Genomic DNA, 14,045 nt, shown 5'->3' on the forward strand with positions numbered 1-14,045 from the left:
TACATTTAGACCTCAAGTGCCAGAGAGAAAGACTGGATTACAGCGACTTTGACGCTCTGTATTCAGTCAAACAAACAAACTGGAAGAATGTGTAGTATAATACAGCAGACGTGACAGATAACCAAAATGGAGGTGCTGAACACTACCCGATGTTAACCGCAGTACATAACGCTGTCAAATGCAATCAGATGCAATCTGTATTTGATGAAACAGCACCAGTTTCACTTCAGGAACTGGCTATGATAATATCGCCAACACAAACAATTATTTTCAGCCCAATTTGCCATATTACCTCACACATTTACATGCTTTTCCAAAGCAAATGAATGCATGTATTCTCTGGGAATCAAACCCACGATTTAGGTGTTGAGTTTCTCCTGAAATTCCGTTGTGAAAGGGGTTGTGGGTAATAGTTTGAAAACCTTTCACGGATGCACACTTAAAAAAAAAAAAAAAAAAACTAAAATTGTCAGTATATTATGACCTGGGATGCTCTGGGAAGTCAAATCTTGTATAGTATTTAGGACAGAAAGCATGTGAACTGGTATGCAAAGTCTGATGTATTCTAAACTTTTTCTACACACATTCATTCAAACTGTCCTCCTCTTACATACGTCTCAGGAAATACAGCTTATAACATGAACCGCATCTTGAATTTAGTCAAGAGGGAAATAAAATGGTAAGAACCGTAGATTCAGGTCTCTGGTGAGGACTGACACTAATCACAAGGTTAATTCACCAACCTCATGACGCTAAGACCAATTGCGGCTGGCAGTCAACAGTGTAATGTACAGCTTTCCTGAAAAGCGATAAGAAGTATATTAAATGAAGAGGTAGAAGTTTATAGTAAGGAGATTAATAAAGTAGAAGATTAGGAATAAACAGATGCTGTGCAAGAGTCCAGCACATGGGATCCTGAGAGAGCACATTAGCATCAACTACCTAATTAACTCTCCTGATCTGAATGGAATCAGTCTACAAAACAAGACAATGACTATGTTTAGACAAGCATTTCGTCATACAACATACATGAAAACACCAAAATGAGGATTTTGCAGAATGTGCTGGTCAGTCTTTTCCGTGGAATTACCCTGAATGGCGACTGAAGCATTAAAGATTCAAAAATAATTAAAATGCATGATGAAAGTATCATTAAAGTGTGTCCACTATATTCCAAGTCTTTGGATAAAAATGTAATTGATTTATTATTAATTGATACTTATGCTCTTCCAGTGAGCTAAGTGAGTTGAACTCAAAAATCGTAAGTGAGATGAAATAAAGAATCACATGAGTCTGATTCATGAACAAATTATTCATTGGTTTGGTAATCTGGATCAACTGGTTCACTGAAAAGATGGGCAAAAAAAATGGACATTGCCACTTCTCTTACAAACATACCAGACAAGATTTTCAGCTAATAACTATTTTGGTTTTAAACTGTTAAACTTTTAAACTCTCATACGAATCATTAAAAGGACTACTTTTAGCATAATTTTATTTCCTTTACTCGGCTTAAAAAAAAAGCTTTCATTTATTGCAGTTCAATGGAAAAGGCGACTAGTACAATTCTTTCAAACCTCCTATTTAAGTTCCATGGACAAAAGAGAGTCATACGTTTTTGAAACAACACAAAGTTGAGCAAATGATGACAGTATTTCATTTTTGAGAAAAATATTACTTTAGGAGAGCATCCACAGAGATTTTAAAATGCCTCTTTAACAGCACAAAGTACAAAAACATGGTTTGAAGACAAACTTAAAAAGAGCGAATGGAGAAACAAAGAACCAAGCGACTACAAAAGAGCAATAATTCACAGAGAAAAAAGCAGAATCTCAGGAAAAAGAGCGAGGGAGAGAAACGAAAGACAGCTAGGAAGAAAAGGAGAGAGAGTGTGTGGGTGAGTGTGTGTGTGTAAGTAATGAGATCACTGCAGGGTGGGCTGTCTAATGGTAATGTAATGGACTAGCTAGAAAGACAGTGTGAGAGAGACAAAATATCAGAGACTGCAGAAAAGAGAGAAGACGAAGCATTGAGCTCCCAGAAGCACAAAAAGTGAAAGGAAGACAGCTGGCTGGTACTCAATTCTCACACACATAAGGCTCGGACACACGAGTGTACATGGACAGAAGGTCGACTGAAGACCATGCCAAGAAGATAAGTGGAAGAGGTCTGGGGCAGAAGTGTGTGTGTATGTGTCTTTGTGTGGACGTGTGTTTGATGAGTGAAAAGAACAGCAGGGTCCCTCTATCTCTCAGCCTTTGGCTCTTTAGCTGCGCTTCAGTCCTGAGCCAGCCCAAGAAAGCTTGAGATCCCTTGTAAAGAACAGTGAGGCTCGGTCTGAATAGCAGAATGAAGTCACTTGCTCTCTTTTTGTCTTCGCTGCTTTAGTTGGATGGGTCAACCTGGGGTCAAGGCACCAAAACATGTTTAAAGATGATCAAAGAGCACTGCTAGCCAAACAAACATATATCAAGCATCACTACTATCATGATTTGAGATTATACATGACAGAATCTTCAACATTCAAATTCTAAAAGGTGATTCTATCATTGCAATAATTGAAATGCCAAACTCAACTGTCTATAAAGTGGTTGCAACTACTTGAAGAACTGGGTTCTTCCTTGTCAAATCCAAGAACAGACTCCCATTGGAAAATCAGGGCAAGCCAATCTTCAACATGTGCTCTCGCAGCTCCTAATTTCAACAGCCAATCAAAGACTCCCACTATTGGTAGCAGGCAAATTGAAGTTGAATTGCCCAGTGTACAGTAACATGATTAGAAATATTGCTCGCAATCTCGCTGAGAGCCAGCAAGGTGGCACTGAGGGTGCAACACCATCTGCAATCACAGCAGCCAATAATCATTACTGTAATCACCTGATCATGCTATCAGGACACATCTGCTGATAAAACTACTTTCACAACTACAAAATGTTTGAAAACAGTACACTTGTAATCAGACAATACATGTTCAAAATGTGATGTAACAGCCACTTTTCACAAATAGGCTACAACACAGCAAAATTGGAATATATAATAAATAATATATTATATTTTTATTGTGTGTGTGTATGTGAACAAATAACACTTTTTAAAGTAATGAAACATTAAACTGTATCATATTTGTGGAAAGTGGCTACAGTGACATGAGACACGAAAAAAGACAAAGCATTCAATTTACAGGCAGATTTATGCTAATTCAACATGAAATTGAAGAGAAGTGAGAAACTGTTATGATGATTGAAAAGCATGTTCTATTGTTTTGCTCATTTGTGCTTAATATAATTGAAGCTTCCTTACAATGCTGAAACCAAGAGAAACATTTAAACAGATGCATCTCCCGGCTGTTTGTATCTGGCAGCAGATACTGTATTGTCCTCAAAGGCTGACACTCTTTTTTTAATCTAAAATACTCTGGAAGCAGAAAATCAAGGATAATAACAGACCACACTAAATATGGACTTAAAACAAGAAAAGCTTGGCTTTTACAAAAATCACTCAATTCAAGTAATTATGAAACTGCAGGCAGAAAGTATAGCCTCAGCCAACAACATTGCAGATACACCAATTTGTGTTGCCACACAACAGCAGAATTTGTTGTAGTGTTGCAGTATGTTGAGAAAATGCCACCAGTACGAAAACCGATGTGCCGGATGCTCCCCTGACCTTGAAAAAAAAACAAATTAACACATAACTGCTGGGCAAGTTTTGCTTAGCGGGGCAAACTCTAGTGAGGGTTTTTGCAGCTGACAGACTGTTTCTAAATGACTCATTAAGTTTCTGCTAAAGTAAAAATCATCTCTGCCGATCTCTGAGGAGAGAGCGGTACAGATATCTGGAGAGAGAAAAGGCTTTAAAAAAGATTTATGTGGCTTTAAGATAGTTGTGTGGCTTTTAGTCCATTTTTGTTAAGATACAGCTACAATGGCAAAATTGTATTGAAACTATTTTATTGAAAGGTTGCCAATAGTGTAGAGAGGTATGAAACACAGCTCACACAGACGTCACTTTCAAACCAAGCAGCTTTCTGTTGGTCAGAGTGACAAATTGGTGAGACCAACCTGAACCCAACAGTAAATTTAAATGCACCTTTAGTTTTGAGAAATCTACTGTATATGCTAGCGTCCTCCAAATACTATCTTTAAACAGATATGCACAATTCAAAGCAACAGAAAGTAGCAAGACTAAAGATTTAGATATGAAAACATGAAATATGTCAGCATAGAAAAGAAATCTGTGTCAAGCCATTTCACGGAATCTTTAAAAATGCATACTGCCACATAGCAGTGAGCTTACGTGCATGTTTTGTGTGTATTCTCATGAGACAGAGATGGTTTTATTCTAAAGGTCCTGTAAAGCTAAGCCACAGAAGTGCTGGAGAACGTTACATGTTTAAGCATTTCTTCTCCCCCTTCAACATTTCCTGCTGTGCAGCCCAGACTATAAAACACGTCTTTGGCCACGGCTCATTACAGACCAAATCCAAGGGACGACCTGGTGGAATCAGGAGGCTACAGACTGGGAATGCTAAACCCAGCTGTTTCCCAGCTCATCAAAGACAGCAGACACAATTTTACACCACAAGGGATGCTCAGGGATGACAGAAGCGATGGAGGTTGAGCTAACTTGTGGACACAGCTGCGTGTCAGTCCACTAAACTGCCATTGCTTTCATGTGCAGCAGTCAGCTGCAGATCACCGCTGCGTCTCTGTTTCAGTCCTGAACACATCCACCACGTCAGCGATGATGTCAGTGTCGAGGAGAGCGGGATGGGTGCCCAGAAACTCACTTAACCAGTTCAATGAGACATTTGTCCAATTAGGGCCTCAATTGCCTGCCAAAAGGAAGCCACCTGAACCGCTCTTCCTAGCCCTTTCGGAACACAGTGCAAACCAAATACTGATTAACTAACGAAGCAAGATGACAGAAATCAGTTTGGTCATGTGTGCCCACTGTGCTGTTTATGAGATGTTACTGCATAAACGGCATAAATGACAACATAGAAAAACAGTATTGGAAAGAAGCTAACTAACTAACTACACTGTTGTAGTTAATAGAGCCAATTCGATATTGTTGGCTCTTGCTACAAAAATACCTGTGTGACTTATCAGATATTTAGTTAAATACTTAGCTTTATCTTATTTAACTATATTTTCTGTAATTTTCAAGAACAGACTGACTGTTGTTTATCTATTTTAAAGTATCAGTAGCTTGTGGTTTGGAAAACTAAGTTTTAAAGCAGCTTCCCCAACACTACATACTGTAACGCAGACGTACAATAGTTTCCCCTTGGGGTTTTTTACATGCGTGGAATTACCATGTAGGTCATGCAAACTTCTCCTTGCATCACAGTACTTATTATACCACCAATTAGAAATAGAAGGATGTTTAATGGGGGCACGTATAATTAGCTCAGGTGCTCTTTTCAATTGCCTTTTTTTTTTGGCAAACCTGAGTCACACGGTTTCCTGCAGTCCCACAGTTCACGATGCCTGTGCTCTGATTGGATTAATGTAGTACAGATCTTGTGACCATCTCAAATCAGCGCTAATCTCCCAGTGGGATAACTTTAAAGATCTAATTTTAGCATGCTGTCTTTTCCTCTCTAACAGTATCAAAGAGAAAAGCAACCCTCTGGGGCCGATCGCTCCTAACGTATTCTCCCTCCTCTCAGGAAGCCCACACTCTCCCCTGAGATTTGCACTTAAAGCATGATATAAACTTAACTTCACGCCCTATAATTAATCTAACGCAATACTGCTAACAGAGGCTGTATTTTCAATAGCAAATATTGCCCATCTTGTTCTGCTTACAAGTAAGATGTAATTTTTATATAAATGTTAAGTTTTAGAATGATAGAATGGCATGTTTTCCCTCTGAATGTAAATTCACACACTTACTAAAAAAAGATGCTATCTTGACTTCTAAACAAAATGGCTGAATGGGACATTGAATGCCACTGATTTTTTTATTCTGCTGTCCTTGCCACCCTTATCCGCCAAAATCCTGCTGAGGTGAACAATATCAGTGCTCTGCCACCCATCAGCTCAGAGGGCAATGTCACCGGGGTAAGGTCAGGAGCCGGTAACACACACAACAATCTTATATTTTCTAACAGTATAAAGAACAGCACCTCAATATAGTGGTGAAAATCAAATAAAATACCAGTTGATATAACAGTAGATAATGTTATTTTGTTGTAGTATACATTTACAATATTGACCATCAAACTTTATCATTCATCAGTAATTACATTTAAATATTCAATGTTATCTGCATTGACCAAAATTTATATGCAGTTTCATTCTTAGTACAAACAATTATGGTGATTTCAGAATCCTGCATGCTATTAATCAATCTAGGAGTCCAGTGCATGACTGTTAATGTTACTGACATTCAACACTCTCCAAAATTTCATTCACCCTAAAACAGTTACAGAAAAGGAGTGTGAAAATGACTAATGCTAGAACTGTTTAACCTACAGAAGCTTGATGAAATATGGACAATAGCACCCCCGGTCAGCTTTCATTAATTCATTCAAAGGGCTTTTTCCTCAGCTACAAGAGCCAATGCTGCAAGAGTTGCCGTATCTGCTTTATCAGGATACAGAGAGAGAGAGAGAGAGAGAGAGAGAGAGAGAGAGAGAGAGAGAGAGAGAGAGAGAGAGAGAGAGAGCTCAACCAGCATGGAACTTCTGCTTGGAGGAAAGGAAGGGTACGGCAGGGGACTTTGTCGATTGAAAGGGGAATTGGTGTATGTGTGTGTGAGCGAGCAAGAGGGAGGGAGTGAGAGAAAAAGAGAAAGTGGCAATAGAGAGTGGTGGGTTTGCTCTTTGGGAAAAGAGCCAATCCAATTACAGGCAGCAGTGCAAGCCCGGTTTCTTCAGCTGAGCTAAATTTCACATTTCATCAGTCTCTTCCCTCCTCTTGCTGCTGCTGTGCTACACTTTCTCCCTCTTTCTCTCGTTCCCTCCCCCTCCTGTTGCAGGTGGAGGGCAGGAATAGGCAGATCATGCAACCAACTCCATTCTCACCCCTGTACAACAGTATATTGCCTATAGAGCATCAAACTCCTGTAACATGATATATTGATATTAGTGCTGTCATATCAAGTAATCACAATTAATTGCAGCCAAAATAAAATATTATGTGTACATATGCACAGATACACTATTTCATATTCAAATATTTGTTGCTATTAACATTAACTTTATATATATATATATATATATATACATACACACACACACACAGTATATTTACTAATACACATAATAATTATATGTTTTAATATTTACTTGCATTAGATTAAAATTTACCTACACATATTTCAATTAGACATTTAATATATAAAAAATACCAAGCAAGCGAATCATTGAATCAGTTCTTTGTTTGATTAAATGGTCAGTTGATTCATTGAAATGAACTGAACTAACAAGCTCCAGATATAGTTTTGCTTCTGAAATCTGTATATTAAAACATCCCTCTAAAAATGTTCATACTGGCCAAGAGAGAGACAAGAGAGGATCACAAAACTACATGGTCATAAGGAAACGTCACGGCCAAATAAAAACCGCATTTAAATCATCACAATATCCATGATACTACGTCATTTAATAACACTGCAGAACTCACAAGAATATATGGTAAATGTTCAATAAACATCCAAACTATCATCCAGCCCTAGCTGGAACAGAGAAGCCAGATTCTCAGAGTTGCGCAGCAGGGAAAAAGGCTCATGGACACAAAACAAAGCATCTCACAAATCCCAGCTTCCTAAGCTCTCTAGGCTCTTCTGTGTATTCTCCAAGAGACACACTTTTTGGGGCTGGAATAGGAACCTAACCTTTCCAAAACACACAAGCTCTCATAAGGCCGTCTCATCCTCTTCCTCGACACTGTTACCCCTTGTGCACATGTGACTGAATTCTCAGGGTTTACAGAGACACTCAGCAATTCCATCTAGGGTAATACCTCCCTAATTCCACCATAATGTTTAATTACCCTTTCTGGCCACTAGAGCGGCGATATACACCAGCTGAGAATCTTAGCAAGCTTGAGGCAAGACAAACCTGCCACAGCAGCACTTCTAAGAGCATGGCGCTGTTGGCCTAATTTAATTTCACCAACCGCGAGGAGAAAAATAACATTAATTAATAAGTCACAAAAACATTGGATTACAGAGAGCGAATGCCTCCGATGCCACTTCCTGATTGCGGTTCTGATTCAATTATAAATTAATTAATCAAGGCACAAAACACAATTTGGACGTTGCTGTGCTACCGGCATGAAACAAACACTCTGTTTGACACTTTGACATTGTCCGTTCTCCCTTGCGTCTGGGAAGGCAGCTGTTATTTGTGTGTGTTTGTAGGGGGGCAGGTGGGAACGAGGGACAAAACCAATGTTTGTAAAGCAGGTCTCTCTCTGTCTTCATCCCTTTGGTGTCTCCTGCAGCTGCTGTGGGGTGAGGACATGCCTGTTCCTGCTCGTCTAACAGGGTCTAGTCTGTCACTCAACGCTGTCATGCCCCAAAGGGGGTACGAGTCCCAAAAGCAGCTGACATACCCCTAGTCATTTTCATAATTGCCTACTGCAGGTAGCTACGAACCACAGCAGTTCTATTAGCCACATGCTAAAATGTCAACACTTACTGAACTGGCTGCTCAATAAAGGGCAAACATTTTGAGCTGCACAAATAGATCTGTAAAGTCAACATGAAATCAAAATACAGGCCAATTATTTTCTCAAAACACTTATTGGATTAATCGTGCACATTTCAGTTCATGTGTATGTTGGTATTGTTACTAGTTTCAGTAATTGAAATAAAGATTAAATAAATAAATAAATATATATATATATATAAATATATATATATATATATATATATATTAGGGGTGTAACGGTATGTGTATTCGTACCGGACCGTTTCGGTACAGGGCTTTCGGTACGGTGCACGTGTGTACCGAATGACCGAATGCAATCTTTTGTTTGCGGAACATAGGTAAATTATGTTTCCAAACGAACATATTAAGTGGCGGAAGTCTCCGCGTTCAGCCTGCAGATGATTCTAAGGCCGGTGACACACTGGCTGCGTGGCGTGAGGATGGCGTTTCTGTTGCGTGTCAGTTGCTTCACATTTTCTGTGTCTTTACACACCAAAATCGTGCCTGACGTGGCGCTGGCGCGCTGCTGCTACTATAGGTGACATAGAGGGGGGCCAACGAGGCGCCAACAGACCAGGATCTTGTCTTCACGACAACAATATCTATACCTCATGTTGAGCATAAATATAAAGCCTACTGATAAAGGACACTGTGTACAGTATTGACGGCAAAATAGACTATGTTTGACAGGTGCAATATGTCAGTGTGTCACCGGCCTAAGGTTTTTCAAAAGGCATCACGCGAGTGTGAACATCACAACAACTAGGAAAAAAACGATTGTAATTCAAACGCAGCTCCCGTCGGCATTTAAACAGACCTTTGCTCTTAATTCCGATCGGTCCAACGCAATAACGAAATCTGAGCAGGTCTAAAAACTGAAACTGTTGATGCTGCACTTCACACTTTGGAAAAGTTATATATATTTTAAATATAAGCAGGCCTACAAGCTGGGATTGGTAATGCTGCACTGTAATCATAGTTATTTATTTATATTTTTCATTATATTTTATTATATGATATTGGTTTGAGACTGAGAGTATTTTATTTAGTGGAGAACTTTGCAGCAGTATTTTATTTCTTATTCTTTTTTTATTTTATTATAAATTATATTTTATTATTTATTTTATTAAAAAGTATTTTTTTAAAGGGTAAACAAATTGTTAAAAAAAAGTTTATAGTAATAAACAACCTGCAGTTTAATGTTTGCATTTCTTTCCCTTACTGTACCGAAAATGAACCGAACCGTGACTTTAAAACCGAGGTACGTACCGAACCGTGATTTTTGCGTACCGTTACACCCCTAATATATATATATATATATATATATATATATATATATATATATATATATATATATATATATATATATATATATATATAAAAGTGAAAAATGGATAGAATATTCAAATGAAAATATAAAAACAAAAGATCATAATTTTTTTTTTATAAATACTATAATAATATAAAAAAATACTAAAATAAAACTAGTTTATGTAGAAAAAAAGTCTAATCTTTAATCAAAAAGGCCAAATTGTCTCTGCATCAAAAACTATTTTTCTTTTTGGCTGGCGACATCTAGAGCAGAAATAAATCTATCCAATTATTGTTTTAGGGTTGTGTCGTACTATAGGTAACAAAATTGTATCAAAAGTTTTAGATAAATAAAATTAAGACACAACTATATCTGTTTCTTGTTAAATATATCAAATCTGATGGGTAGTGAAATGCATTTCATGTTTAATTAATGAATAAAAGTTGAGCAATGGTTTCTTGTCTATCACAGCTATTACCAACCAAAAAGTTGTGTTTGCCATTTAACACCACATTTTTTCTTTAATCCTTTTATCTGAAAGATATTATAATTACACATATGATAACCCTAACAGTGTCTGGCCTCTTGTGTCTTACATCCTATCCATAGGTTTGACTGAGAAGACATTCTATTAAAATGAATATACTAGGGAGGCAGACAGGAACCCTTGAGGTCACTTTAAGCTGCCCATTATGGTCGGGAAAGTGAACAGAACCAGAAGAATCCTACAAAAAGGTATTAAATATTTAGTCAAAAAGTTTCTGGTTCCCTCTTTTCCATCCATCCTTTTAAATGAGGCCAGTAGAGCAGTTCAAAGCAGTGCTCCAGAAGACACCATTAATAACTAACGTGACACACTGTTTGCGAACAAACACGTTTGCCTGTATCTGAGGTGAAAGGTCTACAACTTCTCCACTTAACTCAAACATGTCCAGTACTGTACACATCTCAGCTTGTGAGAGGCACAGCATTCCAAAAAAAAACAAGACCTGCACTCAAGACTCACCTTCTTCAGTCGTCCACTCTTGGTGCCGACGAAGGCCACGCAGTAGCCATTATAGACGTAGGAGGTCACCGAGGTCATGCGATCACGGCTTTCCGTATAAAGCGGGTGTCCGGTCACCAGCTGAGAGCCGCCAAGGGGCTGGTTGATGTCCAAACCGCAGAAGGAGTCATCAATAGGGACAGGCTACAGGAGGAGAAAGGTCAACTGAGAGTCAGCAGTTTGCTTTGAATCAAAAAGTCAAGGTCAGTTTGGTTGTTTATACAGACATCAGTAGGAGGGTGAAAAGGTTGGACTGATTTTAATACAGCGAAGCACTTTGTAAGCAAATCACATTAACCGATCCAATCAGCTGGTTGCTTTGTTGTCAAGTGAAGTGGAATTAGAGAACACTAAAAGTCGATTGGCATCATTTTTAGTACAAAAAAGTACAGTAAGACAAAACTGTACATTTTTACAAACTATCACACAAAAATACTAAAATTATATACTGTAAAGATCTGTCATTTTTTATTTAATTTTTTATTCACACTGTTTACTGTCTACAGGGAAATAAATAAATGTAGTTATGTAGAGCTTAAGGTTGTTTTTTTTCAGCAAGGACACATTTCTGTAGGATGATTTCTGAAGGATAATGTTACACTAGGCGCGTTTCCATTACAGATTTGCACAAAACTTTGGCGATATTTTATAAATGTCAATAAAAAAAAATATTGCGAAATGACGCGATTCCATTAACCAATATTATGCGACTAAAACTTAAACTTTTGCCTCTTGCGATAAGTCATGGAAACGGATTTTGATGGATTTGGGCTATATTTATTCAAAGGAGGCGTATGCATGTATCTTTGCAAGAGCAGCACAGAGAGCCGCTTCAGAAATATGCGCGACGCAGCTGGAATAAACACAAGAATTGACTAGAGTGGCGCAATCACCTTCAGTGACCGTATCAGAGCCACATTGCACCACAGACATGTGCAATGTAAACTGTCTAAGCATTAATGGTAGGGAAAGAAGTGTTTCTTGGAAGGTTATAGTACATTGAAGAATGATCATATGGCTTTTTACATACGCCATGTTACATGTTTATTACATGTTAATGTAATAATCTTTCACTATATTACTTTTTTTTTATCAAATAATTTCAGCCTTAGTTAGCGTAAGAGACTTTAAAAGCATTTAAAAACTCTTACTGACCCCAAACTTTTGTACAGTTCTTTTCATTCACTATGAATTTTTCCAAGCATGAAAATCACTATTTAAAAATTCTCTGACATTTGCAGGGTTTACAGTTAGCCTGGGATTCAGTTTTACTAGTGTATCACACTATCAAGTGACACCCAACCAGCTGGAAGCTTGGGTTTGCAGAGCAGACCAGACCAGAAACTACTGACTCTCGTTCAGTTTCTGAGGGAAGGCAGTAACTGGACCATTGAGTGTGGTTTCCCTAACCAGACACTTGGTTTTCTGTTCAGCTGGGCAGACATGTTCCCGCTCTGCTCTGGCGAGTCCTGCCATGCTCTCTGACTGTTTATTACCCTGTGCTATGAGAATAGTGTAGCTCACCCCGGCTGGGGATGAAAGCACATTCACACACATTTACACACCACACCAGCCGAAAACAACACCTATACAGCTGATTTAAATGATCTAGTCATCTAGTGTTTTATAAGTTCAGACACTTTTATGTTGCTGGGGTTTTTATTAATACTTGTAAACTCTAACTGTTTTCATATTTTCTTATGTTTTCTTTTTCTTTTATATATATATATATATATATATATATATATATATATATATATATATATATATATATATATATATATAGTTTACAAAACCTTTTCTACTTTGCTGCCTTTATTTCTGCTATGTTTTTTTTTTTAATTGTCTCTCAGTTCTTGTGTCATTTCCAGTGGTGTACTTGTTTACACTAACAAGTTAATGTAAATATGATTATCATAATATTTTAGTGTGCAATTTCAATTGTTATATTTTTACAATTTAAGCAACAGAGTAAAAATTATTATTTATTGTTTGTATGTGACACATACTGTATAATGATAGCTACTAGTCTTAGCAAGACAAAGACTAAAGATTTGGAAATTACATTACTGGAAATGACTGACAATGTACAGAGATCTCGAGTTCTCCATGTATATAAATTTTTACACATTTAGTAGATATATACATAAGTCAGATTGTAAAATGCTTGTTCAAAGGGCCAAAACAAACCCATATTTTCCCCCTCGTTGATCTCTATTGCTCTCCCACTGCATCTCATCCTCTCTCTCAGACACACAGATACACACCAACTTAAAGTGAAGAGATTGAAGCTTGTAAACATTTACAATGTAATGGGAGGGTCTATGGCCCATTTTTCTTGTTGCATGCATGCGTGGGCCACTATCAATCCCCATTTGAGTTTGGGAGGCGAGTTACAACACTCGGCGGCGTTTAGATTCAGGTCATCGGAGTTTGTGACTGACACTGGCCTCAAAGTGCCATGTAGAGTAAGAGAGATGGATACTGTGCGCTCGGTCATGATGCTGAACACAGCACTGCTCGTCCCCAACACTCCGTAGCCCTTTAATATCATCCTGCTCGACTACAGGCTCAAGCTATAAAAATCTTTACTGCATCCCAGCCCTTCACAAGCTGGGGGATGGCAATAAAGCAAGGATGTAGATGCCTCGAACTCGGCAGTTCTCGTTCCAGCCCTTCTTCATCGTGTTTTCTTTTATTTTCCAGTCCAAAAATAACTGCCTTCTAGATCTTCAGATGTATACCTCAAAAACAGTTGGCTTTTGACTACATTATTTCGATGTTTGTGTGCAAAGTCCTTTTTAAGTCTGTCCACTCTGCATTCATCTTGGAAATGCCCTAGGGCAGCTATGTTCTAGTCTTGCAAGTATTATGCTAATTTACAGAAAATGATTCATTCTACATTTATACTTCAATGGGAAAAGACCAAAATTTCGAAAATTATATTGTAACTTATATTGTAATAGCATCAATCACAAATGAAATCTGGCAAAGATGGCATCATAAATTTTGCTACTTTAAAT

At 37.9% G+C, this 14,045-nt stretch overlaps 1 protein-coding gene across 1 annotated transcript in view; it reads right to left on the reverse strand.

Annotated features, from left to right (window-relative positions):
* The window catches only part of LOC132118375 (plexin-A2-like), a 190,459-nt gene that overhangs the window by 139,600 nt on the left and 36,814 nt on the right, over positions 1–14,045 (reverse strand). Inside the window, exon 3 of the mRNA XM_059528186.1 lies at positions 10,984–11,166. Within this exon, the coding sequence (XP_059384169.1) occupies positions 10,984–11,166 (183 nt within the window). The remainder of the gene's footprint in view (positions 1–10,983; positions 11,167–14,045) is intronic.

The sequence above is a fragment of the Carassius carassius genome, chromosome 37 (assembly GCF_963082965.1).
Source record: "Carassius carassius chromosome 37, fCarCar2.1, whole genome shotgun sequence".
In the NCBI taxonomy this organism is placed as follows: domain Eukaryota; kingdom Metazoa; phylum Chordata; class Actinopteri; order Cypriniformes; family Cyprinidae; genus Carassius; species Carassius carassius.